At 36.3% G+C, this 27245-nt stretch overlaps 3 protein-coding genes across 4 annotated transcripts; 1 reads left to right on the top strand and 2 right to left on the bottom strand.

The window, feature by feature from the left end:
- Positions 1-2164: 2164 nt before the first annotated feature.
- On the bottom strand, positions 2165-8521 carry LOC100367009 (N-acetylneuraminate-9-phosphate synthase). Its single transcript, XM_002733946.4, has 6 exons — positions 8238-8521; positions 7488-7703; positions 6663-6917; positions 6149-6308; positions 4779-4885; positions 2165-3165 (listed from the first exon to the last, which is right to left on the bottom strand). Exons 1-6 carry the CDS (start codon positions 8367-8369, stop codon positions 2980-2982), a joined length of 1056 nt encoding a protein of 351 aa, XP_002733992.1. The 5' UTR covers positions 8370-8521; the 3' UTR covers positions 2165-2979.
- A 1934-nt stretch (positions 8522-10455) lies between these two features.
- On the top strand, positions 10456-25569 carry LOC144350389 (polycomb group RING finger protein 6-like). Of its 2 annotated transcripts, none has more exons than XM_085504769.1 (10): positions 10456-10506; positions 17409-17529; positions 18133-18229; positions 21301-21356; positions 22453-22515; positions 22606-22669; positions 23477-23507; positions 23649-23747; positions 24249-24326; positions 25318-25569. In XM_085504769.1, the coding sequence occupies exons 1-10, from the start codon at positions 10471-10473 to the stop codon at positions 25372-25374; spliced, it is 702 nt and encodes a 233-aa protein (XP_085360895.1). In that variant the 5' UTR covers positions 10456-10470; the 3' UTR covers positions 25375-25569. The 2 variants fall into 2 exon arrangements, with proteins under 2 accessions (XP_085360895.1, XP_077864694.1); XM_078008568.1 differs by having other exon boundaries at positions 25315-25569.
- Positions 14477-16774, bottom strand: LOC102802856 (general transcription factor 3C polypeptide 6-like). Its single transcript, XM_006815497.3, has one exon. It carries the CDS (start codon positions 16385-16387, stop codon positions 16022-16024), a length of 366 nt encoding a protein of 121 aa, XP_006815560.1. The 5' UTR covers positions 16388-16774; the 3' UTR covers positions 14477-16021.
- Positions 25570-27245: the final 1676 nt, after the last annotated feature.

Below are 27245 nucleotides of genomic sequence, written 5' to 3'. Positions count from 1 at the left end.
AGGAATCTTGTAAACACCACACTTAGTACAAAAGAATCTTGTATACATTGCACTTGGTACAAAAAGAATCTTGTAAACACCACACTTGATACAAATGAATCTTGTAAAAACCACACTTGGTACAAGTGATTCTTGTAAACACCACACTTAGTACAAAGGAATCTTGTAAACACCACACTTAGTACAAAGGAATCTTGTAAACACCACACTTAGTACAAAGGATTCTTGTAAACACCACACTTAGTACAAAGAAATTTTGTAAACACCACACTTAGTACAAAGGAATCTTGTAAACACAACACTTAGTACAAAGGAATCTTGTAAACACCACACTTAGTACAAAGGAATCTTGTAAACACCACACTTAGTACAAATGAATCTTGTAAACACCACACTTAGTACAAAGGATTCTTGTAAACACCACACTTAGTACAAAGGATTCTTGTAAACACCACACTTAGTACAAAGAAATTTTGTAAACACCACACTTAGTACAAAGGAATCTTGTAAACACAACACTTAGTACAAAGGAATCTTGTAAACACCGCACTTGGTACAAAGGAATCTTGTAAACACCACACTTAGTACAAAAGAATCTTGTAAACATCACACTTAGTACAAAGGAATCTTGTAAACACCGCACTTGGTACAAAGGAATCTTGTAAACACCAGACTTGGTACAAATGAATCTTGTAAACACCACACTTGGTACAAAGGAATCTTGTAAACACCACACTTAGTACAAAGGAATCTTGTAAACACCACACTTAGTACAAAGGAATCTTGTAAACACCACACTTAGTACAAATGAATCTTGTAAACACCACACTTAGTACAAAGGATTCTTGTAAACACCACACTTAGTACAAAGGATTCTTGTAAACACCACACTTAGTACAAAGAAATTTTGTAAACACCACACTTAGTACAAAGGAATCTTGTAAACACCTCACTTAGTACAAAGGAATCTTGTAAACACCGCACTTGGTACAAAGGAATCTTGTAAACACCACACTTAGTACAAAGGAATCTTGTAAACACAACACTTAGTACAAAGGAATCTTGTAAACATCACACTTAGTACAAAGGAATCTTGTAAACACCGCACTTGGTACAAAGGAATCTTGTAAACACCAGACTTGGTACAAATGAATATTGTAAACACCACACTTGGTACAAAGGAATCTTGTAAACACCACACTTAGTACAAAGGAATCTTGTAAAAACCACACTTAGTACAAAGGAATCTTGTAAACACCACACTTAGTACAAAGGAATCTTGTAAACACCACACTTAGAGCTAATAAAAACAAACATGGCTGCTACCAGGGTTTACCAGACTCCACACGAAGAAGTTCACTGATTCTGTTCTAAACTTTTTGGATTTTGGCATTCCCATGATGTATCCTTGGAAGAAAAAGATGTATAATAATGTTATGAGAATACCTTAAGGTATGCACTCAGACAGTATTCTGTTGCATCGACCTTTGCTGCGTGTCAGTTGATACTGCCACTGTACTGTCTTCGTGCATACTTTGCCGTATCTTCGTAATAGCCTTGTATTATTCCATGCATATTTGCAGTATGAAATGTTGTAATGCAAATTTCCATGACGTCCTACAGATTTGAGAATTTATCAGCCCCCTGAAACCAGCTACAAAAATGCCTGGAAGTTTTAAAATGTTTAGTTTTGTTACAGATTATTAGTTTAAAAATTTGTCACAACTTCAAAAACATTTCGTGGGGTTTAATTATTGGTAGTTTTGGACAACTTAGCAGGAGGGGGTCGGCAACAGGACAGGCATGGCGCTCTTGAGGTTACTGGGTCTGAAAATCGACGCTATTTTTTTTACAGAACTGGTGGGAAGACTGTTAAAGACATTTTGGTATGAACATCATGCATAGTTTGTAACTGATGTATTAAATTGTACAATTCCTCCTTTTTTTGGGGGGGGGGCTTACCAAGTACACACTGTTACCCCCGCAATCATCGACCAAACCAAGTCGTGTATGGTATAATACCATCAACAGACTTCACTAATTATTATGCAAATTATTAATACGCATGGGATTTCACTGGAATCCAAAGAGTTGCTCTTAAGATATCTGCGGAAAATGTACACAAACATATACAGACAGGGTAATCATGAAGACAAACTGGAAGTACAAAAGAAAATGAAAAACTTGAGATTTTTATTTCTAAACTATGTACAAATAATTTGCAACAGCTGTTTGTAATAAGTTACAACTAAAGATACTTTTTTTTTTTGAAAAACATTACCATATTTGACCAACTTGCTCAGTCCTCAGCTCCAAAAAAAAAAAAAAGAGGTGAAAAACGTTCCTTATGACGATTTTCCTTCACTATGTGCCAGGAGGAATAGTATGTCTCTTTTGGTAAACAAACCAGAATATTACAAAAATATTTGCGTTATCACTGATTTCTACAACAATTTTACAATGAACAAACAAAGACATTTCATTATGATTTAATTTATGTACCAACAGAATTATTATTATTACTATTAGAATCTGCAGGAAAACAAGTCAAGCCTTCATCATTAACTTTGTTGTAGTATGTTTTGGAACATGCGCAAACTCCTGAGGTAAAGCAATGTCCACCATAATATTTCCCAGGATTATTTGACCTGCAACAATGAATTTTGTCCTAATACTGTAAAATACTTTATTTTCACTGGAATTAATTTTCGCTGAAAAGACTTTTTTAGGTGTGTTGTATGGAATTTATTTTCACTGATTTTTAGCGAGTTGAATGTAAAAGATAAGAAAAAAGGTATATTCGCTGGATTTTATTTTCACTGAATCATTCCTTCAGCAAAAATAGCGAAAATTTATTCCAAGTGAAAATAAAGTATTTTATAGTAGATCAAGCCTGTTATTAACCAATAAGAGAGCTGTGTCAACCTGATGCAATACTCCGCAAGTCAATCGAGTACGGTATTTTTTTTTAACATAATTTTATTGCAAATTATCTTCAGTGACCGAATCATCATTTTCAACCCCTTTCTTTAATTTCTTGCCAATGAGATCGAAAATCTTCTCCGGTGGATATCCTTTCGGTTCGGCAACCTTAACTGTTAACATGTCCAAAGTCATTGCAGTATCGGCTGGAATATCCTTTGCAGCAACAACACTTTTACCAAGCTGTGAAAATACAACAGTGTTTTTTTTTTTAATTTGTCACCAACAAAAACCCAGTAGATTATGCATGCTCATTCATACCAGCTGACAATAATCTCTCATTTCAATTAGTGACAAGGTGGTCAAATGTTTATGTTGAAAAGATCAATTTTGAAAATCTTCTTTTTTTAATGTAAATTAAAAATTAATGTAAAATGTTTATGCTGTGACATGAATCCGGTGCTTTATATCGCACATAAAATCACACCCATAAATATTCTAAAAGCTTTTTTGTAATTTACTAAGATCATCATAAAAGTTGTCGTGTATATCTTTCTAGTTGTATAATTGAACTATACTGTGGGCTCATATGTCCAAATCTACCATTCTGATTGGTCACAATAATGACACATACAAAATGAACACATCAATAATTCACAAAAATATTTCATTTTCCAAAACACTCATTCGTATATGCCAGTATCCATGGTAATTTACATTTAAGATTACCAGGTAAGTGACAACAAATGATATTTCCTCGTCAAAAATTTTAGAAAGGAATAGGAGGCATATGAAGTAGGAATAGGACATATTTAAACTTATGCAAATAAGGTAATTAATATGCAGGTTTTTCAAATGTGAATTGACCCGGAAGACATACATACCAAGTTTCATTGAATTCTGTCATAGTAGTGTTTGAGATACTGGTGAAACAGCTAAAAATTGGCTAATTTATGTGAATTAGGTGATTAATAAGAATTGATTTCAACTCTAAACAGGTTTATTGTAATCAGATTAGTACTCTAGATATCATTGCAACAGCTGGAAATTGGGCTATTATATGCAAATTAGGTTTCATTGAAATCTGATAGTTCTTGCGAGACCAGAAATTTACCCAATTAATGCAAACTACCGTAGGTAATTATTATGCTTGTTTTTTAATCCTAAACTGATCAGGTCTGTGGATTATGCCAGAGCAACTATACACTAATTATTATTGATGTATATTCAATAGTTCTTGAGTTATCACTAATACAGCTGAATATTGGCTCCCGGTAATTATTAAATCTTGGAAACATTATCTCAGAGCATCTATGTACCAATTTTCTTTGAATTACGATAAGCGATTCACATACATACACACTAACATAATGTGATTCCCACACAGGAGTTAAAAACAGAAATGTAAATTGAAGACCAGTAAAACACATCGTTTATATATAGTGCATATTACAGTAGGATTATTTGTTACATAAATCTAAAAAGAAAATACATAATGCTTTTTTTTCTCCCTGATTGCAAAGTGATAAGTTGGATAATCACAAACAATATGGTATTATACACAGCTAGAGCTATTTCATCCTTAAAGGGGAACCTTCCAAGCTCAGGGATTGCACAAAAGAATCATGGGACACTATTGTTTATATTGTTTACAAAGTTAATCTATCTTTTGTTATCCATTGTAATTTTAATCCAGAAAGTAAATTTTTTGTGAGATTAGGCTTAACTGGAAGTGCCCCTTTAACAGAAGCCCAGTGCAATATCTTGTGGTATATTAAGTAAGATAATTGTTTATCTCACTAGTACATTTCATTTTATATTGCTATGTTAATAAAATGAATCAATGGATGTCTCACCTTCTGATGCGTAAACAGCTCACATGATCGCATCTTTTTCACTCGACTTCCCATCGCTCTTTCTACGATACGTATCTGTGATATAAGTTCTTTCAACTCGCTGGGTTCTACAAAATAAAATTCATTGTAAATGACGTAGTTGTCATACAGAACTTGGTGCAATGATATTCAGCTTGTTTATGACCTAACTGACACTAAAATTCAAATTAACCTTACTTGATACAGGTCGTCGCACTGTTATATCGTATGTTTACATATTTGCTAACAAGTACACAAGATAAGTGTCGCTTCTATGATCTGCTGTGGCAACCTTGCTAATAAGTTACTTTATTAACGAAAACACGTGTACGTTTAGTTAATAACAGTTGACAACATCGTTTCTATTTTATATATTTGGGTGCGAATAATTGGTTCTTGCCAACGAGCCACTGTGCACGGAAGTGCAAAGCCTTATATTCAACCCCAATGTAAAAGGCAAAGGAATCTTAACAATTCCTTGGAAAACTCATTGAAAATGACACAGTCCCTGTTGGTACTTTTTTTTTTGAAAATTATTATGAGCTAAATACCAGACATCCAAAAAAAAAATGGTGCACTATGTTTGAATGAAAAAAATTTCAAGCAATTGCAGATAAAATGACATATTTAAATGTGTCAACTGAAGTTGGTGTGTAGAATGGTGTTACTTCTTGCTGGTGTTCTGATGGCCGATATTAATATTTTTATTATTTATTATAACTGACATTATAATAGACATGTGATACAAACTGAAGCCAGTATGCGCGATTACTTCCTTTACTAAAATGGCTGCCATTCAGGCATCTTGAATTGAATAATGAAACAAAATGTATGTTAAAATGTGTGACATGATGTACATGTATTTGTGAAGTTTGAATGTGATCACTCCAGCCATGCCTGAGATATTGCTCCCAAACTGTAACTGCTAAAAAAAATGGCCACCAGTCGTCCATTTTAACATGCAGCAGTATACATATGATAGGATATATGTGTAAAGTATGATTGAGATGGTTAGTCGGCCATTTTGAATCTGATCTGCATCAAGGTGTATGTACAAAGTTTTGAATGAAAGATGCCCATGCATGACTGAGAACCCGTTATGGAAGGGCATTGTTAACATAAAAATTGCCACTAGTCAGCCATCTTCAATTTGATCATCAAACATGTGTGAACTGATGTATTGGGTATGTGTCAAGTTTGCATGCGATTGGTCAAGGCATGTCATAGACATGGTATTGGAATAGCATTTTGTAAAACAAAATAGCCAAGAGTCAGCCACTTTGAATGAGATCAGATGACCCTTGACCAATTTAACTTACTGGAAGAAATATTATCCAGAAAACTTTGCTCACCTAAGGATGCGCTGTGATCACTGCCTTTCCATGTTTTATCTAAAGTAATGTGTCGTTCTAATACTTTGGCTCCCATAGCAACAGCAGCTAATGTTATACTCATTCCATTTTCATGCCCAGAATATCCAATTGGAATATCTGGAAATTCCTTCTGGTATTCCTGGAAAATAAAAGTGAAGGATGTGAGGTACAAACTGTTTTATAAATTATTATACAACCATATAAGATTTTGATTTATTTTTATAATAGTTATTATTTAATGGTTTTGTGAGTCGGTGATGCAATATTGTATCTGCAGTAAAGATTTTACTGAGATCATTAAGACAGGGAGTCACAGTGACTTCTGTGAAATATTGTAGAAATGAATTTTGTGAAACTTTGACTTTGCAAAACACAAAATTATGACAACTTTTCAGCAAAGTGTCATTTCATGTGATATTTTCAGTTGATTCAATGATAAATAAATACTGCCTTGAAAGTATTTGCGGCATTTGCATAGACAGAAAAGCCCTACCTTGATAATATTGAGATGAACGTCTTCAGGTTCAAGTGGATATGCACTTGTACATTGCAGTATACAAAACTTATCATTGATTGGCTTTACTGTGTTATAAACCTTCTTCATTGTGTCCATAGTTTGCATGCCAGACGAGATCACCATGGGTCGTCCTTTCTTTGCGGCATGCTCCAAGTACGGCAAATTATTGGTGTCTCCAGAGCCCACCTTTAGGAATGCAATTCCTAACTCATCAAGGAAGTCTATAGCTTTCTGAGATCAAATAAACAGAATTTGTAATGTTGAAGTTTCGGAGTAAATTGTTGACATTTGATGAAAATATAAACTAGAATAAATGTGCCATTCCATTCAGAATAAGCCACTACATTATTGATATGGACTGCAAAATACTCTGCATGTTCCTTAACAGATTGTTCATATGTTATGCCTTGGTACTGTCTAAAAGTGGTCATTATAAGCAAGTGATTTTTATATAGAGGTGGTCACTAACATACCGGTAAATAACATTCAGATGAACAATTGCATTAACTGTGACTTTGACATCACTTATGTGGATGAATATAATTATTGAAATGATGTTAACATGGTCCAATCAGCCTAATGCACAAAAGTAGTAAAAAAAAAAGTTTCTGGACAAAATTAGATGTTTAGGGATGTTTTTTTTTAATTTTATAAAAAAAATTTTTTTTTTTTAATTCTGACAAAAAAGCTGTGACACGCCCATTTTAAGTGACTCTCTCAATGACCAGAAACACATTATTTTTTTTTTATGGGTCTTCGACATTGTACAACTTACAAAGATAAAATAAATTATCTTCTCACCTCATCCATTCCAGATGCTCCTAGTAATATACCAACAGACTCTGCATAGGCTTTTAATTCCTGATACTGTTCATGGCTAAATTCCAGATGTCTTTTATGTTCACCATATGTAACACCCCAAGAATTCTTTGTTGTATATGGTCTCTCCAACGCTGCCTTGTTGAATTTAAACTCAAGTTCACTTTTCTGGAACTTGGCACAATCAGCACCAGCATCCTAAAAAAAGTTTATTAGTTAAAATATTTCTATATCAGCGCTACTGATCGAGTGATGTGATTGGATGACAGCCTGTTGAATCACATTAACTACTGTAAACAGTTTTAGTTTCACAAGAAAATGTTTGCAAACATGGCAAATTACAAAAAACAAAACACATTGCATAAAGACACAAAAACACATTGCATAAGATCACTGGCGATATTTGAATGAAATATTTCAGAATGCTTGCAGCTTTAAAAGGGTGGGTCAGTTGGATGCACAGTTGGGCAGTGACTTCTATCAGTTTTTTGCACACGTTTCAGAATTTGCAGGTTTCTCCTTGCATTTCGTGCAGGCTGAGCATTTTCTGAAAGTATCCGTACCCTCCCCAATTCTAATGGTTCATCCCTTATGCAGACGCTGAATCAAATCAAACCACGGACCTACACGTGTCCAGCTTGAAAGTAAAACGAGAAGAATTCCAGTGCCTATGAGATTTGACACGTGTACATGCATAACATTATATGGAAGTCAGTTATTTGAATTTTTTACCTTAGCAACTTTGATCATCTGTTTGGCAATATTGATATCGCCCTGGTGGTTCTGTCCGATTTCAGCGATGAAAAAACATGGGTGGTCACCACCAATCATACGACCAGGGGCTAGTTCAAATTCGAGAGGCATCTTTGTATGGAGATTGTGTGCTTGTACGGTTGACTCGATAGAGACACTCACGGGGCTGATTACTGTGTGGGTTAAGGGTGTGCCTCAAAGTCATTCACAGAAATAGACACAGACGGGCACGTCGATAACCACACGTTTTTAGCAGTACGCATGCGCCTAAATATGAACTTAAAAAGCCTTAACTCGGACGTTGAGGGGGTACGACACCGCGAAGTCGGTTTAAAAAATGTATGTTCGAACCTCATACAAACTCGGACATTTTTCGCGATATGACAGTTTGGCGGTCAACGATGCTACTGTTTCTCCGAATCATCGAAATCGACCAAAACTCACAAAAATAAAGGAGTTTACAGTATTTTTCTTATTTTATGATATATTTTAGATTTCTCACTGAAAGAGTTATTTAGTGCACAGTCCCTCTGATCACGGTTAGTAACCGTGCTCTGATACACTGTTTTTCTTGTGACTTGTTTGCATAGTAAGACAAATCATATATAATAATTACAAATGCATATTCAATACAGATACACCGTTAATGTGAGTAGTAATGTGTCCAGGTTCAAATTATACGTGCTTGCTCAGCAAATGTAACTTAGGTATTGTAAAGTCGACAAGAAAAAACATATTTTTTTTAAATTTTTATAGATACCAGAGGTACATTACTTGGGGTTTGCAACTACGGTGACATGATACCAAGATCCCGTTACAATCTCGCTCTCACATAAGCGTTCCAACTCAGAAAAATGCGAATGCGCATGCCCTAGGTAACTAGGATACTGGGATGTCCAGATGGATCAAAATAGCTGCCCACGATATGACGGATTACGAGAACTATATTTTCAGTACATTTTCGATGTATTACATTTTTCACTATGATAGTGGCAAGAAAAGTTTTATTTTTTCATTACAAACCTTGAACATTGATATATGTCATGTCAGAAGGTCGTAGCCTCAGTCTCGCTATCTACGAGAAGACACTTGAATGGGATCTTGACATGATGTCACCATACAGTACTATGCGAGTTGCAAACCCCAAGTAATGTACCTCTGTAGATACTTACTTTTCGCTCTGCTTTTAATAAGTGTATTTCAACGTCAGTTTTGCACCACGGCTGTATTGAATGTCTCGAATTTCCGTAGTTACTAGTATATGTCGTAATCTGGTTATGGAGCAGTATCAGAGATACCGACAACTCAGAATATGCAACAAATTTATTTACTCGTATTCAGAATTTGATTATATGCCGCAACAATCACGTGACCACAATTAAACTTGTACGTAACGTTGTCTCGTTATGTAGTATAGTACTTTAGTAGTGATTTTGTTTATCTGCTTTTCTATTTTTATTATTCTTTTTTCTATTCTTCGGTGACTAGTATTTTCAGAGGGTTGGCAAGGGGTATTTTTCGTAAGCTGTAATCAATTGTTTTTATTTTCGTAATAATGTAATTTGAATAAATAAAAAACGTAAATTCGTAGACATGGGCAAGATGTAAAATGTAATCAGCTATTTTATTCGTCCGTAATTTGTACAAAGATCTCATTTGTTGTAAGCGTATAAAGCATTTTCCACATTAGATGTCGTAATTCGTACGGAATTCCCATTTTTGCTTCTTAAAACAAAAGTTATGTAAAATATACTTAAGAATTTGCTTTATCTGTAAAGTGTAAAAACCTACTTACGTATTTTTAATGTAAATGGAACTTTCATTTTATTCCCTGTAAAATCGTAAAATGCATTTTTTTATTTCCTGTAACCTGCCAGTGTACCAGCCTTTTCAAGCAACCGCACAATCTTGTTTTTGCTAAGTCTAACCCGGTACTACATAGTTAAAGCGCGGTGGTCTTCGCGCAGCGCGTGTTCAAATTTCATGCAAACAAACAATGTATTTTACACGCGTTGTATACGTCGCTATGAGTCGTGACGCGGCACAACTTTTTGAATAAGATAAAGCTTATTGGAGTTCACAAGGTTGTAGGTATCAGATACGTCTGACAGTTTTGCCATGCCTACCATCTCTGTGTCACGTGATCTATGAAGTGCAACACTCAGAACGACGATTGCCAATATCGCGTGGCATTGTGGGTTTGGGCTTTCATATGCAAATGCACGCGGAAACAAACGCCAACATGGAGGTAAGTGTTTCAGCTGATCGATCTCGTATCCATTACTACGCGCCCGTTCTGTATAGGGATCGAGGCGTTGTATATTTCCATACACAGCATACGGTCCATATCGTCCACATAATTACATTACTACGTATATTATAATTTCGCATCACATGTAGAGTGACTGTGATTGGTAGTACACGCTTGTTTTATGTTATCATGACTTGTTGTGTATTGTTTTGATCGTAGTGGATACCAAATGACTGTGGCTGTGTACACGTGGTTTCGATCGTTTCAAATACAAATGTACATGCATTCTATATACATTGTACATACATAGTGTATTGACTCCAGTACGGTTACTCGTACCTATTACAACTGCGAATCATACGCCGTGATACAAGCAAGCACTGTTCCATAATACTGTTTAGATATAACAATAATGTTTATTGTTATCTGAAATATTTATTCCTTAGCCGAGCTGTTTCATTTGGTTTGCTTATAGAAGCACTGTGATCAGATCTACGCAACACATAGATGTACAGTACTAGTGTTTACTATGATTTAGTCTGACAGTGATCGGCGAGGTCGCCCTCTCCGTTCGTTAGAAAGAATCTCAAAATGATTGGAAAATATGTTGGTTATGTTACTTGCACCACTGTGTTTCGCAGTGCTTACATCATGACGCCCGACCACCACTCTACAAACCCCGAGTTTGCGCTAAAAGAAGTACCTGGCTAATATACCATTGTTCGAGAGAGGTGTTATGATTCACATATTGGTCGATGAGGGCGCAGCACGACTGAAAGATCGTATCATAAAAATCACGGTTTAGCGAGCAGTCGTCAGATGCATGAAATCACGGATACTTTAATGAAAATTTGCATTAGAAGATCCACTTCTGAACAGAACTGTGTTCGCATAAGTTACGTAATACACAATCTAAACTCAAAATGCCTATTCAATATTCAGGTGTACAAAACATCTGTTCCAGTCCCGAGAAATGTTTTAGAAGCGTACGATTGACCATGGTCCCACAAACTCGGTTCAGAGTAGGATTTGGAGATTCTACTTCACTTATACCAAGAATGTACGTGACTACAATCTTTGTGTTAGCATTGGTTGTTCTTGTCATGATTTATGTGCAGTGTAGTAGTACAATTCATTGTTTTACCACTTTGCTATATTCTTTGTCTATAAGGTTGTACAATACAGAAAATATTATATTTATATAAGATATACCCAACTCAGCAGTTTGTTGATGGTCTATCATATATTTTATTTTATATATATATTATATTCTAGAAATGATTTGTATAAAAATCTATCTAACCCACTGGCGGATCCAGAAATTCAGTAGGGGGGCGCGCGTGTAAAATACATTGTTTATTTACATGAAATTCGAACACGCGCTGCGCTACGACCACCGTGCTTTAAATCAAGTTGTCCTTGAAGTATAGACAGTTTTCAAAAATAACTTAGTTGGCAAAATTCGATACAAAAGAAGTTTTTTATTTTTTTATTTATCAGCAATGTTTAATACAACGAAGCGAATGTAAACAAGTTTGCATTCCTTGTCACGTCTAGAAATAATATAATAGTAGCACTGACAGCTGTATTTATTGTATTATCATAGCGAGGTATTCCAGGCACGAGTCGAAACGCATCAACAGATTCACGTGTTATGAGCTATTTGTGAAGCTTCACATTTAGATGATAGATTTGTCATATCGCACGATTGTATTATAATTAGTGGGAAATTAACATCTGTGTTTGTTATATAGTCTATGGTTTATCTGATGTCTCTAATATTGTAGTGGTCACTGGAATACACATGACGTGTGATTGCGTCACGATCGGTAAATGGTGAAATAAAAAACTCGTGATTTTACATGTGCGAGTGGAACCAAGTTAGCCATTGGTTAGTATGATTATTATTGTATTCCCGCCTCCTTTGGAGTTTGTATTTTCAGATTTTATGGTAAGAAATGGGTCTTTGAAAAAAAATCCATGTCGATTTTTATCTATGTGGGCCATTTTTTCATTGTAGCTGTAAACAGAAGAGGTACTCAACTGTTGGATTGTAATATTAATTGAGAGCCAATCAGATTAGGGACGACGTCAAAAGATCGGCGTCGGATAAAAAACTTATTTGCTTTAGTTTGGGGGTGGGGGGTTTTGACCTTAAAAAGTTTCCATCCTACAAGAACAATTTTTTTTAATAAAGTCAAAAAAATGTTGGAGTACCTGTAGTTCGTTATTTTCTATCCAATCATGGACAAAAATAACAGATAATGAAAACATCCAAGACGAGAAAATGGTTTGGTCCGAGTGTAAATATGTGCGTCAAATGAGACAATTTCAGGGCATGGACCTAGAGCATGCGCAGAACCCATAAAAGTCGTTTGCGCATGCGTATATTCCCCCTTTTTTACAACCAACTGCTCTGCCATACGACTGTCCGATTTACAAATTGTATTTAATGGTGAATGTAATCTGACGCCATGATCAATATTTATCAATTAAGTTTCAGTTAGGGTGAGGGGGTTTGGGAAAAAACTAAAGAAATTAAGTTTTTTATCCTACATTGAACTTTTGATGTTGTCCCTTAAGGTACAAATGTAGTTTGAATCGAATTCAATTCTTGTATCACTGAGAGCGTGAATGTACATGTATACAATGCATTATGGGAAGGAATTTCCCATTTTATATGATGATACTAAAAACTGACTAAATTATTAAATAATTTTGAGATTCGTATCAATAGTAATATATGATATTTCCTCTCATGCCACAAAGCAAACTTTTGAGATATGAACAAATAATATCACCATGGAAACCACTGCAAGAATGCAAATGTTGACTACTTTTCAAGACAATTCGAATTCTTGTTTCTCAAAAACTAGTCTGGTGATCCCAATTTTCATTTTCTGTATCATGATGGCATGAACTCAAAGTATGACGCACATGACGTATAATCATCAATTAAAACAGTACATGTGTAATTAAGGGACATGCAGATTAATACAGTTCATGTTATAATAATTGAGGGGAAGGCAGCTTAACAAAGTTTACGCTATTTTAATTGAGGGACATGCAGACCAATTGCTTGAATACATAAGTAATAATAGATAATCTTATTTTGTTAATGTTTAGTAATAACTCACAACCAAACCAGCATTCAGAGAGCTCTCACTTTTGCCTTGTACGGTCTATTTTAATGAAATATAACTACTATTGACTACCTCACTTTCATGCAATTTTGGTAATTTTTGGTTTTTATTTTTAGCATGTCAGGCAAGATAGCATACTCGTATACAGAGCCCAACTGTGGTGTGGAAGATGACAATGTTCATCAAACATGAAATGAGATTTACTTACCTATAAATGTAATGCCTGGGCAGCCTCATGAATATTCATTAACTTAAATACTGCTAATGCATTAATTATCACTGGTTTTTAATTTTGCTACTTTCACTGATGAATAAAAATGACTAAATTAACTCCACATGAAAATGTAAAAATAACAATAGAAGTCATTGTTTTTCTGCCAAATCCATGAACTTAAACCCCAGTGAAATGGCTTAAACACAAACACTTATTTAAATAACCATGGCTTAAAGCATTTAAATAGTGAAAATAAATGTTTTTTCAGTATACAACTCAAATGAGTTTGGGGGAAGGCTCACATAAAATCCCGACTTACATCAACACACTCACAACACCTTGAATATTCATGATTTTACTAATAAAATTATCAATAATGTGGTCTAAATAAAAGTATACACTTCATATACTGTGAATTTTGAGAAGGCTTGTAAACAAATAACACACATTGATCTCAACATGTGAAAAAGCTGCAAACCCCACTGCACTGAATTTGCTTATTTTTTAATTGTTGTTTAGGAAACTCCAGACTTTGCACTATGGCTGAGTTGCAAAATCTGTTCAATTTACTCGGTACATGGTTTCAATACAAATTGACATAAAAACAATATAGGCTTACAAGTTACACAAGATTTTTAATCTTATATGAATATGTATGACCATAGTTATTTACAATCTGCATCAAGATGAATATAAATTTAACAAAACGTTCAAGAATACTCTTGAACGTAATAAATTGCTTGAATGAGTATAAATAACTAGAGTGCAGCAAATGCTGACTGCAAACATTCAAATAACACCGAATAAACGGCAAGATAAATACTATGTCAAATCATAGTAAACATGTACTACATGCGTGACTCGAACCGGCACTCATGTACGGCACCTAATCGCCTATGACTTGACATAGTATTTACCTTGCTGTTTATTCAGTGTTATTTGCATACTTTACTTTCTATGTCTACAGCAACTACGAGCTGACTGCTGCACTGTAATTTATTCACACCTCAGCAATAGATCATAGTTTACTGTGACAATGCTACCCAAACATTATTTTATTGTAGGCTCTAAAGGGTTATGGTTTTATCAACCAAAACACGTACATTTATATTCATTAACACTAGCAAACATCTGTTCCTTCCAACCAATCATTGCACATATGCAAATAGACTTGTACCAGTTTTAATCATGTGAATCATTGTAATATTGATTTATTTTTGTAAATCTACATGTTTCTTTGTCTTTATGCTAATTCTTATCCAGACACACTTGTATTCATATACAGAATGTAATTTCAACAGCTGCATTCATATGCTAAGTGTAATTGCCACAGTTAACTGTGACATATTTTGTACATGTATTGTAAATCACGCTTTGCACCTTGACTAGGCCTTAGCAGCTTAAGTCAAGGTGCAAAGTTTGAGTTGACAAGGAGATTTATTCCTTAAATATTGAAAAAGTTGGCAAAGAAAGGTCTTCACAACCACAGTAGGTAGAGCCTCTAACGACTGAGCTATCGAATTTCCGATGGAGATTTTGGGGAAGAAACGGGTATTAGAAATGTCATGTCAATAATCAAATGTTATACATTGAATTATTTATGAGCAAATAACAAAGCATACGTCTTTTGTATTTATGTAAATTAAAGCGGGGGTGTTGTCACCTGCACATGTGTCAGATGGCCATAGCGTGTCATTGTTTACAAACAAGCATCCATCCATGAGCCTTTGCGTTTTTAATGCGTGTTGTTATCGTCGCTTGGGACTCAATTCCCGCGTGTGCGCAGGTGACAACCCTCTCGCTTTAACATACATTCAGTGCTGTGTACTAGCAATGCAACCAATTGCAGAATCTTTCAATTTCATCGTTTTTTCGTGTTATAAATCTGAAACACTCACTTGAAAGTATGGGTTTATAAACTAAAGTTTTGGTCAAATTCTTGTAACTTACACTCTGGCAGGCACCCTTGCGCAATTTACCTGATTTTGACCAAAACAGCAGGGTTATACCTGTAAACCCACACTTTTTTGTGGTGTCCTCGTATAAGGCATCAATTCATGGCATAAAGTCACCAAGTGTAAGATTGAAATATGGAGTCACACTATTCTACAGTTGTGTTATTGCCAGAGTGACTAGGTACAGAGGATTCTGATTCTCAATCAGTTTCTATGACAACCGTATCACTAGAAGCAGTTGCTTCTTGAGTTGTGTCCTTCCTCTCACTAAGAAATGCCCTATTCATTTCCAGTCTTTTGAAAGTATGACAGTTGTATTTCAATTGCTTGTCATCACCGGGGCCGTTTACTTCCTCAAATATCACGGCCGTTCCTAAAGTATCTTTGTAATCGCCTGTGAATATGTAACGGTCTATTTGCAGCACCGGCTGTTTTGTCTCAACTCCCAGCAGTTTGCATTTTCTTCTTTCTTTGGATAGAAAATCTGTATCTATAATTCCCGATAGTTCAACCAAGACTAACTGTTCCTCTTCTACCCATTCGTTGTCGTCTGTGGGCGCCGCCATCTTGGATAGTCAGAGCTGGAAACGACTAACTCGTCGAAAAAAAAGAAGACTATAAACTCGCCAAAACAGTTAAAGCTCGATAACAAACTATCCGATGTCCACTAAATGACAATGCTCTCCAATGCGCCGGTCACCCTGACAGCTGCTCTTTTCATAATACGTTTCAGTGTACAAACGCCATATTGAACGTACCAGTTTACACAATGTTTGCGTTTCTGTGCTGGGTCTTGATGATATTTCCCCCTGTTATAAAACTTCCGTATGTTGAAATGTTGACAAGCACAAACTTCAATAAGTCTAGAGTTATCTGAGGTGCTGCAACACTTATGATGAAACAACAGACTATGCCGTTTAGCGGAACTTCGCTTTGTATCGATCAGTATGTCCCCCTCTATCGGCAATAACCCTGAATATTTATGCTTTCGTTTTCCATATTTCTGAAGATTGAAACAGAACAATTGTCAGCAACTGAATGTCTTCCCTGTAATACGAATCAGAAAATGGACAACGTTTTATATGTCTCCATTTCAATCTCTTTAGGCCAATATTTGCAATACCATGCATGTAATTACATTTTGTCAGGAGAAAGCACAAAATACGAAACATTGCGTCAGCCGGCAGAGGTACTATCGTGGCTGGCCATCAGTAGCATGTGTGGCATTTGATATATTTCTGTTGTTTTTCAGTGTTTTGGGTCATCAGGTCATCTGACATTTTGGGAATTTTGTTGATAATGGAGGGTGGCCTTTAACCTCTCCCGTCAGAAATCAAACATACTCACCCCTCCCTCCCCTCCCTCCCGGACAATACAAACTTGCTCTGTTCTGAAAATAATCTCTTGCCTTTTCCAGTCGCACATTCGGGTTCAAGTAGTGCATTTATCTGATGAAAAAATAAAACAACATTAATATTTATTTGCTTGTTTTTTTTTTGTTTTTTTTTATTTATTTATAATTGTTTACTATTTATGTATTTATTTATTTATTATTTACTATTTATATGTTTCTATGTTTGTTTCCAGTCCCCAGTGAAGTCTTTAACACGTTACGTGAAACTCATCGATATCAACCAGTATATCACGTGTCAACTTTGTGGCGGATACTTAGTAGACGCAACTACCATTACGGAATGTCTCCATACATGTAAGTTAAATAGCGCCACCTCGAGTCAAAACCGAGATTCAGTGTTTGCTTACGTTCAAGTGTTCGAAACACGCCAATATATATATTTAAGGGGCGTTGGTCGTCGCTCTGCGCATGTGCGACATTTGTGTTGATAAACAATGATTTTCCCATAATCCAATGCGCTCTTCTAATAGAAAATCACATGTATAAGGTTTGACCTCGGCGCGACTTGCACTAATCACCGCCGGTAATACTAGTACCTTCCAACATAGAGTTTATACCTCCATGCTTCCAATCACCTAAAAAAAACTAATTAAAGCTTGGTAACATCTCAGTTTGTACTAGTTGATCTGCGCAACAGGCAAAGTCGCCATCTTTGTTTATATGAGACCCATATATCGCGCATGCGTTGCGCAACGACTACCGCCCTTTAATGAATATGCCTAATGATATTGCTTCCAATTACATACACAAAAAATCATCAGTAAAGTAGCATATGATGCGTATTGTATTGTTGATTACGTAATAGAGAATTATATTCAAGTCATCTGTGCAGCAAACCAGGCAACCAGTGCTAGAGGAAATTAATTTCTCCACATGTTTTCTATCTTTTTCTTTTAGTCTGCAAAAGTTGTATAGTAAAATACTTAGAGACTAGTATACTGTGTCCTACCTGTGACGTGAAAATACACGAAACATGGCCATACTACAGTATCAGGTAAGTCACGTGACATTAATCAGATGAGTCACGTGACATTATTTATACCTTCAAGTAATCTTGATGAGATATGAAAGCGGAGAAAGGAAAACTGGGTTCCTGTGAGTTATGATAACATTAAAACGAACAATACCAACAAGTATAGTAAGAGTTAATTGGTGTCTAAACCATACGACGGTTTACACGGATACGCCTTGGGGGGGGGGGGGGAATGGTGATACGGGATGTATTGTGACAGTGGAGTGTCTAATGATGTGACGTAACTGAACCGTTGCATGCCGCGGACGAATTATTACTAGAAATCAATATTTTAGGAAATGTTTGACACCTAAAATCGCAACACTGTGCATTTAATGTCGCACCAGTCAGACGCGACCAGTGGTAACGTGAATTCCCGAGTCGTGTGTGTCATCTGCAGAAATGCCACCTAACTACGCTACTATAATGTTATCCAAGATCCATGCGACAGTTTACTTTAGCGGCATTGTTCCGATACCCTGTCATATGACCAAAGTAATTGACTTATGGTTTTAATACTAGTAGTGAGAAGTTGCATCCTTTGGCACTTCAAGAATCTCGAGTAACGAGGTCGTTGTCCGAAGTCATCAATCAATCAAACGCTTTAGATAACACTGTCACATTCACTGTGTACGGTGTGTTGAGATGATCACAGTCACTGGCACAAGACGAGACCGTTATGATAGAGCGTGGTAAAAGTTTATGTGTGTACATGGGCGGTGGCTACTCCACAGGAAATAAAGTTAAAACTGATTGTTTTTTAGATTTCGGTCAATATCATTAATTTCAGAAAGTGAACTTATCATACCACCTGTCTGAATTGATAAAATAGATTGGCATGCCATTTCAAAAAACACAGGAAAGTGTTATCTTTACTGACCAATTCTCGAGTTGCCGACGCCACGGTCCTGTGCCGACACTTTTTACAGCAATTCCAGGCACTGATTTGACTCTGAAGTAGTGCTAGATGTTGATAACTTACTACAATAGGTTTAATTACACACATTGTTTTCACATTTACAGAAGTTGATACAAATAATGCAGACAGCATGTCTGCAATTTGAAGCGCACCGGAAGAAAACTCCGCCCATAAAAGTGGCAATACATTAGTTTTGAATTTCTCCTCCAATAAACGATCTGAACTTAGTTTTGTACTTCAATTTGCGTCACATGTTATTTCAGTGAGAGGGCGCATACAGTGTTGGCACTGTAAAGAACATTATTTTACAGAACCAGCTGACCGACTGATCATGACAGAATTATTGATCAAAGTGCATTCATTATTCCTACTATGGAAATATCCGTATCACGTCGATGCATATAACTGAAAGCTGCCTGCAACAAATGTCCTATAAAGACGTCATCCAGTATATCAATAATGAAAATGAATACATAAGTAGAATGGGTGTTATTCGATTATTATTTCTCGACGATGAGAACCAAAGAGGTTGATGTGCCACCAAATAATAGGTTTAAAAAGTTTATCACTGGCAACACATGGTCACACGTCCGGGGAGGGTTGCCGCTGCACACAAGTAAATGCGCAGTCGCAATGTTTTATATAATATTCGACATAGTCTATAACGTTGTCAGTTTCCAGGCAGGATACTCTCGGTGGTAACAAACCGTTTGACGATATTATAAGCTGTCTGCTTTGAAACACCATTTCGATCTCTAATCTCAGCAAATGACAGTTCACGAAAATACAAATCGACAACTCTTGCTCTTACTTCAACTGGTTTTTTGACTCCTTGCTTGTCCATCGTGGTGCTTAAACAACTTGGACAAATACCGATTTGTAGACACGCAATCTACACGATGACCGACCAAAAGCGAATGAAAGAAAGACGCGCCTCAAAGTCTAGGTGTACCTGACTTTGTAGCAAAAATAGAAAACATTGTGGGGCAATATCTGTCAATCATTCCTCTGATTCGTCGATGTTTATATTTCTAGTTACAACTTCTGTAAATGTGAAAACAAAATATGAACCTACTGTAGTAAGTTATCAACATCCTGAACTACTTCAGCGTCAAATCAGTGTCTGGAATTGCTGTAAAACAACGTTGGGAAAACCGATCTGTCCGCTCCCGCCAATATTATTCTTCGTGTTTCCCAGGGGACTAATTCGTCACGCTTTGCATTATGGGTGTTTCCTCTCGCTTGTCAAGATAACCGCCAGTCGCATGGAAGCATCATTTCTTTGCCCCGCCCACCATCGCTATCCACCCCCCACCCCCATCATCTCGTACACTCATCGTTTAATCGACTGCAATCGACAATAACAACTTCTTTTCAGGAGTCGTTAATTTTTACAATGACAGCGACGTGTTGCGCACTTTTCGACGAAGAAAAGGAAAACCGGCCAAGGTATGATTGTTTTATGAAACAAGCGACAAAAGCGCCAGTTACTTGAATCATGGATGTATAAACCTTCATGCTTGGATTAAGTGCGACATTGTCAGTATATTCTCAAATAACAAGTTTCAAGCTAAATTTTTATTAACTAATCTCAGCGTGAACTAATCCCAAACTGTTCGCGCGTATAGTGTTGATATTAACGGGCATCGCAGTAACATTAACTAGGAGTCATGGTGACTACTCGCTAAGAACTCAGTAGGGATTCAATCTATCCATTGTCAGTCAAAATTGTCAGAAGTGTGTTCTTATCTGTATGGAATGGATGATAATATTCCATTCTCAATGACACGTGTAATGAGATGCAGTGTGCAAACAAACTGATTTTTTTTTTCATAGCAAATTTTCAATTGTTGGTCTACATTCAAGGGGTGAAATTAGTAAAACATTAGCCAAACGTTTCTGCTTTAATCAGTTTTATATTCACCTGTTTAACTTTACACTGTGATTTTCACTAACTGTACCAGTATTGGTCATTTATGCATTTTTTTCTGTCAATGCCGTTCCGCGATGTACAGTTCAAAACATTGTTTCGCTAGTTGTCTAGGTTGTGTCAATTTCCAATTCGTCTTTCATGTTTTGTTTGTTAAAAACACAATACATAATTTATCTTTTTTTTCATTTATTTTCTCACCAGGTTAGATCGTACCATGCAGGACATTGTACACAAACTATTGCCTCAAACCGAAAAAGGTGGGACTTTTAAAATGATTTTTGTTTTAATGTTGTTGTTGCTGTCCTATGTAGATATTTTGTGGCAAAGGCCTTCGCATTGCAACTGGGCGAACGGTTAACGTAGTGCAAGTGATGTTGAGACCATAACCCTTAGAAAACGAGCCTATGATGAGATGTGAAAAACTGCCTTTTTTAAAGTCTTAAATCATACATACTGTGTAAATCAGACGTGGATGTTGTCTGTCAACGCTTCGATTTAGTGATAGTTTACGATGGTAGCACGCTGCGAGTTATTGTCCCTTGTGCGGGTAGTCACTGAGAGGATGTGAATGTTAAAGACATTGGCGATGATTTGTGAGATAGTTTTTCAAATTAAGTAGCCCATATTCAGGAAGTTGTTGTCAATCTCAAATACTGGGTTTAAAAGCTATGTTTAACTAACAATAGTAGTCAAGTTAAATTTGAGGAAAGCAGAGTGCTCACCGGCTCAGACATGAGGTTCGTTACAATCGGATATAAATCGGCAAAAGTTAATAAATAGATGACGAAACTAGGGGGAGATTATATTGTAGTAAACTACATTCAGCTCGATTAATTATTTCACAAGCCAGTCCCGTGTCGGTGGAATACGCAATTTGGTCAAATCTCCTATGGTCAGATACCCTATTTTGATATTTGAAAGTTGACCACCGTTTCCGATAATGGATTTCCGACTTTACAGTAAATCGCCGCAGTCTGTAGTCGCGTAGCGCGTTCGAACTTCGTGTAAACTACAGTCCCTCTACCATAAACGGTGTGAAAACTAAGTAATGTATTGAACAGGCGTTACTTACCTCGCATGGGACCCGCATCAAACACTACGTTGCACGACAACTAAGGCATTTAAATAAATATTGAAAACCTGTCCCACCAAGCCTGATTAAATCAAACCATGGACTCACATTTGTAGCTCCATGATCCAACGACAGTATATGTGTAGGTCCCTCATTCACAAGTTGCTTCATCGCACGAGCACTGATACAATACCCCTTCAACTCTAGAACACCAGTACAGCTTTTTATGTGTGTGTATAAAAAACAAGATTACTATATTCTTCTATTTATGTCTCCCACAGAAGAGAAAAGGCGACAGGGTATATTCTACAAGGAAAGGGGAATGCCATGGCCCCCTCCTGAACGTAAGTTGCACAATATTTCATTCTACTGAATATTGTTATTGCCATCAAAGATTGAAAATTTGATGAAAGTATGTTTTTATTTATTTTAAGCTAAACCAGTCGCTATACCCAGTATTGAGGAAAGCTGCGTTTCCTTTATTTTGGAGTTTATAGGGTAAGTCAACTGGAGTTTTAGTTAGTTAACGTTGAGGGTGAACGCAAAATGAATGTTTGAGGGCATTTGAATCTTCATCTCATTGCACATTGTGGTTTCCCTTGGGCTATTAAGCTAAAGTCCCGACAATCTCTTGTAAAGTATTTGATTAAAGTTGCATTTCCACTTTTCACATATGTGAGGTACCAATATATGACACCATCAAATGTTGAGATTGTACATGAGTATATTATTTGCTGAATATAAATGTAAGCGAGATATTTGTGAAGACACACTCACTGAGTAAGAAGACTTTGTTTGTCCTTTGTTTATCCAAGGGTTAAATGAGGCCATAATGTCAACATATTTTATGCTTTTAACTTGTTCTGTGAGACTCAATGATGTTTCACCATGGTTTCACATACTGTAGAATACCCGCTGTTGTCAGGGCGTATTTTCGCTGAAAATATTGACTGTATTTTGAATGTTTTGTATGGAATTTATTTTCACCGATTTTTGCTGAATTGAATGTAAAATATATGAAAAAATGTATATTCATTGAATCACTCCTTCAGCGAAAATTGCGAAAATAAAGTATTTTATAGTATTTGTCATGTGGGAATACAACGTTAGGTAAGACGACTGGACATCAGGAATAGTGGTATCAATCGCTTGAATTGCACGAGTCGTTGGAAATGGAGTAGGCTGTGACATTAGACGCCACAGTGCCACAGTCGTTGCGCAGTCGTTACTATGGCCTAGCATGGACGTCATTGCGTTTTACTTATACGTCTACTAATTAACAAAACATTCACATTTCTTTAACAGGGCTTCCTCGGACTTCTGTGAGAATATCAAGGTAATAAACAAATCTGCAACAATTATCTTATACTGATGGCGTTTTGTGTTTTTTTTTTTTTTTTTTTTTGCTCTCTAAATATTGTATTTGTTATGGTTTTGTATGTTATAGTGTAAGTGATATTTATGTTTTTGTTTACAGACTTTAGAAAAGAAATTCATTCGTGTGTCAAATAGAGCTACCGTAAAACACGTCCAGTTGTTTCTTATCAAAAAATTAGACCTTGACAGAAGATATGAGGTAAATGTCCCTGGTAAATGTGAGAGTATTTGCGCGTAGAATACAGCTGCGAGAAGGGAATTGATTAATAGCGCCCTCTTGTGACGTTGTCAAGAAAATTGTCCATTGTCGTGGAAGATATATTTCGAGCACATTTTAATTATTCCGCTGTGATTTCTCTTTGTTGAGCTCAGTTAATACAGTCGTCACAACAAACCTTTCATTTTAGAATAATTAATAAATTTCAATCGTAGTTGAGTGCAATCAGCAATGATATCTTTGGAAACGTTCCAATATTATTCCTCCAGCGAATAGAAACCTGTCGTTTCAGTTTGAATTGTGTAGTTTACTAACATTTATAAGAACGAAGTGAATGGGTTAATTGTGTAAATAGTATGTAGAGATCGGAAACTGACGCGCATCGAATTCGCCGGTGAGGGCTCTCTAATAGAAATATGTAAAGCTACTATTTATCATCATGTTGATGAGAAATATCGATGTATATGTTTTACGTTTTTGCAGGTTGATATAATTTGCAATGATGAAATAATGGAACCTGAAGTGACGTTAGGCATGATCAATTCTGTATATCGAAAAGAGGTAAGGATACATTATATTAAAACAACCATGGCAATAAAGGGCGGTGGTCGTCGCACTGCGCAACATTTGTGCAACATTTGTGCGACATTTGTGTTGATAAACATTGATTTTCTCACAATCCAATGCGCTCTTCTAGTGGGAATCGCAAGTATGAGGTTTGACCAGGGCGCGACTTGCACTAAATACCGCCAGTGAATCCTTTGATATCTCCAATCACCTAATAAATTACCTAATTAAAGCTTGGTAACGTCGCACTTTGTACTCGTTGATCTGCGCAACAGTAAAAGTCGCCATCTTTGTTCATATGAAATCCATATATCTTGCGCATGCGTGGCGCGGCGACTACAGCCCTTTAAATTCAGTGATTTCGATTTAGAGTCTGTGCCAACCTTCTATCGATTTGAATATGTTCTAGTTTATGTATGCTGCCCTCTACGATATTGGTTTGAAACATAGCGGAGTGGGCGTAGCGCAGCGTCGGGAGGCTGTAGAATCAAGTCTACAACAGTCAGCGCTGCTCTCCCTTCTGGGAATATCCGGGTGTTTGACAGGGAACGATATCAGAATAGAAAATGGAAAAAAAAATGAAATTTAAAATGAACGAGTAAATGTTAGATAACGTCGTGTTTCACAATATCGATCTGCTGTCACGGTACCGCAACTGGTACGCCAGCTGACAGTGTTTGTATTCAGACCGCTAAGGAGCGGTGCGAGGTTTAGAATGCACCAGACTTGATCTGTGTGTACGGTACTTATGTATTTCAATTAAATCCGATTATAATCCGCGGTAAGATGCATTGACCCGTGTACTTTTTATCGGACGTTATTTTTATCACGAGTGTCGATCACCAAATAACCTTGTTCTAGTTTGTACGTGATGTACATGCGATTATCGTATTGACAACATTTATTTTGCAAAAATTCCCAAGAAATTAGCTTAGAGCAGCGATTGATATAATAATGAAAATAATTATTTCATTATTTTCAGCAGGAAGAAGATATAATGATACTTAATTACGGAATTATTTTACAAGAGACAGCGTTTTGAGAAAAATGATTTAACCTTACTGAGTGGTTGAAATCAGACCCAAATGGTTTCGCCATATCCCTGCGGGCGTCGATTAACAAAATCCAGCAGAGCATTTGTATTGGTGTCGATATCTTTGTTGCGTTCTCATAAGTTACATTGTATTTTTCATACTATTTTGACAAAGTTGTATTCAATAAATAATACTAAATATTATATTATTATATATATTATATTATTTGAACACCTCGGATGCCGTACTACAAGTGTAATTTCCCGCAATTAGACAACGATACTTTTACAACCCTATTTTGCATCCGGTACATTGCTACATGGTACGCACGAATTGAATAATCCAGTTCACTGATTGCAGCCGAATAATCTTCGTATGTCAAGTAAATTAAATCTGTTCAATTACGCTGTAAGTATACCAAAGAAGTTATGTCAATAGCACATTGGAAAAATGCACCATTTCGAGATTTTAACAAATCATGATACCGCATTGTGGTCGGAAATCCGATCCAGGCAGGAATGTCAACTGCATGACATCGGATTACCACGTCTCCAGGCCACTTCCATTGGCTCCTGTCACAGTCCATTACTGTAAATGCATTAATTATTCACTGGGTTTTGATTTCGCTATTTTCGCTGAATCCGCTAAATTAAATCTACGTGAACGTGTAAATTACCAATAAAATTGTTTCTCGGACAAATTCGTGAAATTAAAACAACAGTGAATATGCTCAAAACATCAAAATAGTGAAATTAAATGTCAGTTAAAATAAATTGTTTTACTAGTACTCGAGGGGAAACTGGTACTCGTGTGTTTGCAGAGGCTTCCGGAAGATTGTGTTTCCCCTTTAATTTTAAATAACATTTCTCTTACAAAACGCAAATCAGATATTATGCAACTATATCCACCAGCTTGAACAACAAATGATTTTCTTTTAGCGTTTTGCCAACGCCACGGTCAATGCCGTGCTGCAGGGTGAACAATCACGTGCCTCGTATTGAATCGTAAATTGTGTTTGTAATACAACGATACATGCATCCATTGTCCAGTGCCTGGCGGGTTTGCAATTTAAAACAAGCGCCTTTGTCTAACAAGATGTTATACATCCACTACTTGCCCATGCATTGGTTCAGAGAGGGCGCTATACATATATGCTGCTGTGTTTTAACGTAACGGAAGGGACGTTGGCATGTACTATTAATTTTAAGGAATTTAATTCTAATTGGTCGTCATGGTTATTAATAAACCCTAATCGCCTTGCTAAGTTTGACGCCAGTTTTTATCATGTGATTCCTTCTATGCCTTCTGGGTTGGCCCGTAACTATAAAACGATATCATTATAGCTGCAACGTGTATACGCGATGATACAACTTACTAGTAGACGACTTGAATACATAGGTTTAGAGATGAACTACTGGTAATCACGTTCGTTACAGAGTCATCACATTAGATCATTAGAATACACACACACACACACACACACACACACACACACACACACACACACACACACACACACACACACACACACACACACACACACACACACACACATACACACACATACATACTTGTATTGCTATATGTTCCGAGGACTTCATTGGATTAACTTTTAATATATTAACTTTTAATATAGTTGCGATATGAACTCGATTAAAACGCGTTCCTATATAGGGTTGCGTTTTAATTGGAGTTTAATTAAACTCAATTACAATACAATACAATGGAGAATTGCAATTTAATTAAGTTTAATTAAACAAGAGTTGAATTTCCCTTGACTGAACATAGAAATGTTTGCAAAGCTTAGGTTTAGTATCGGGGTAAGGTATGGTATAATTATATTAATATTAATATAACCTGAACCATACCTTCCCCCGAT

This window comes from Saccoglossus kowalevskii, chromosome 10, assembly GCF_978046115.1.
Source record: "Saccoglossus kowalevskii chromosome 10, keSacKowa6.1, whole genome shotgun sequence".
Lineage (NCBI taxonomy): Eukaryota > Metazoa > Hemichordata > Enteropneusta > Harrimaniidae > Saccoglossus > Saccoglossus kowalevskii.
This window is presented reverse-complemented; position numbering and strand designations above follow the sequence as displayed.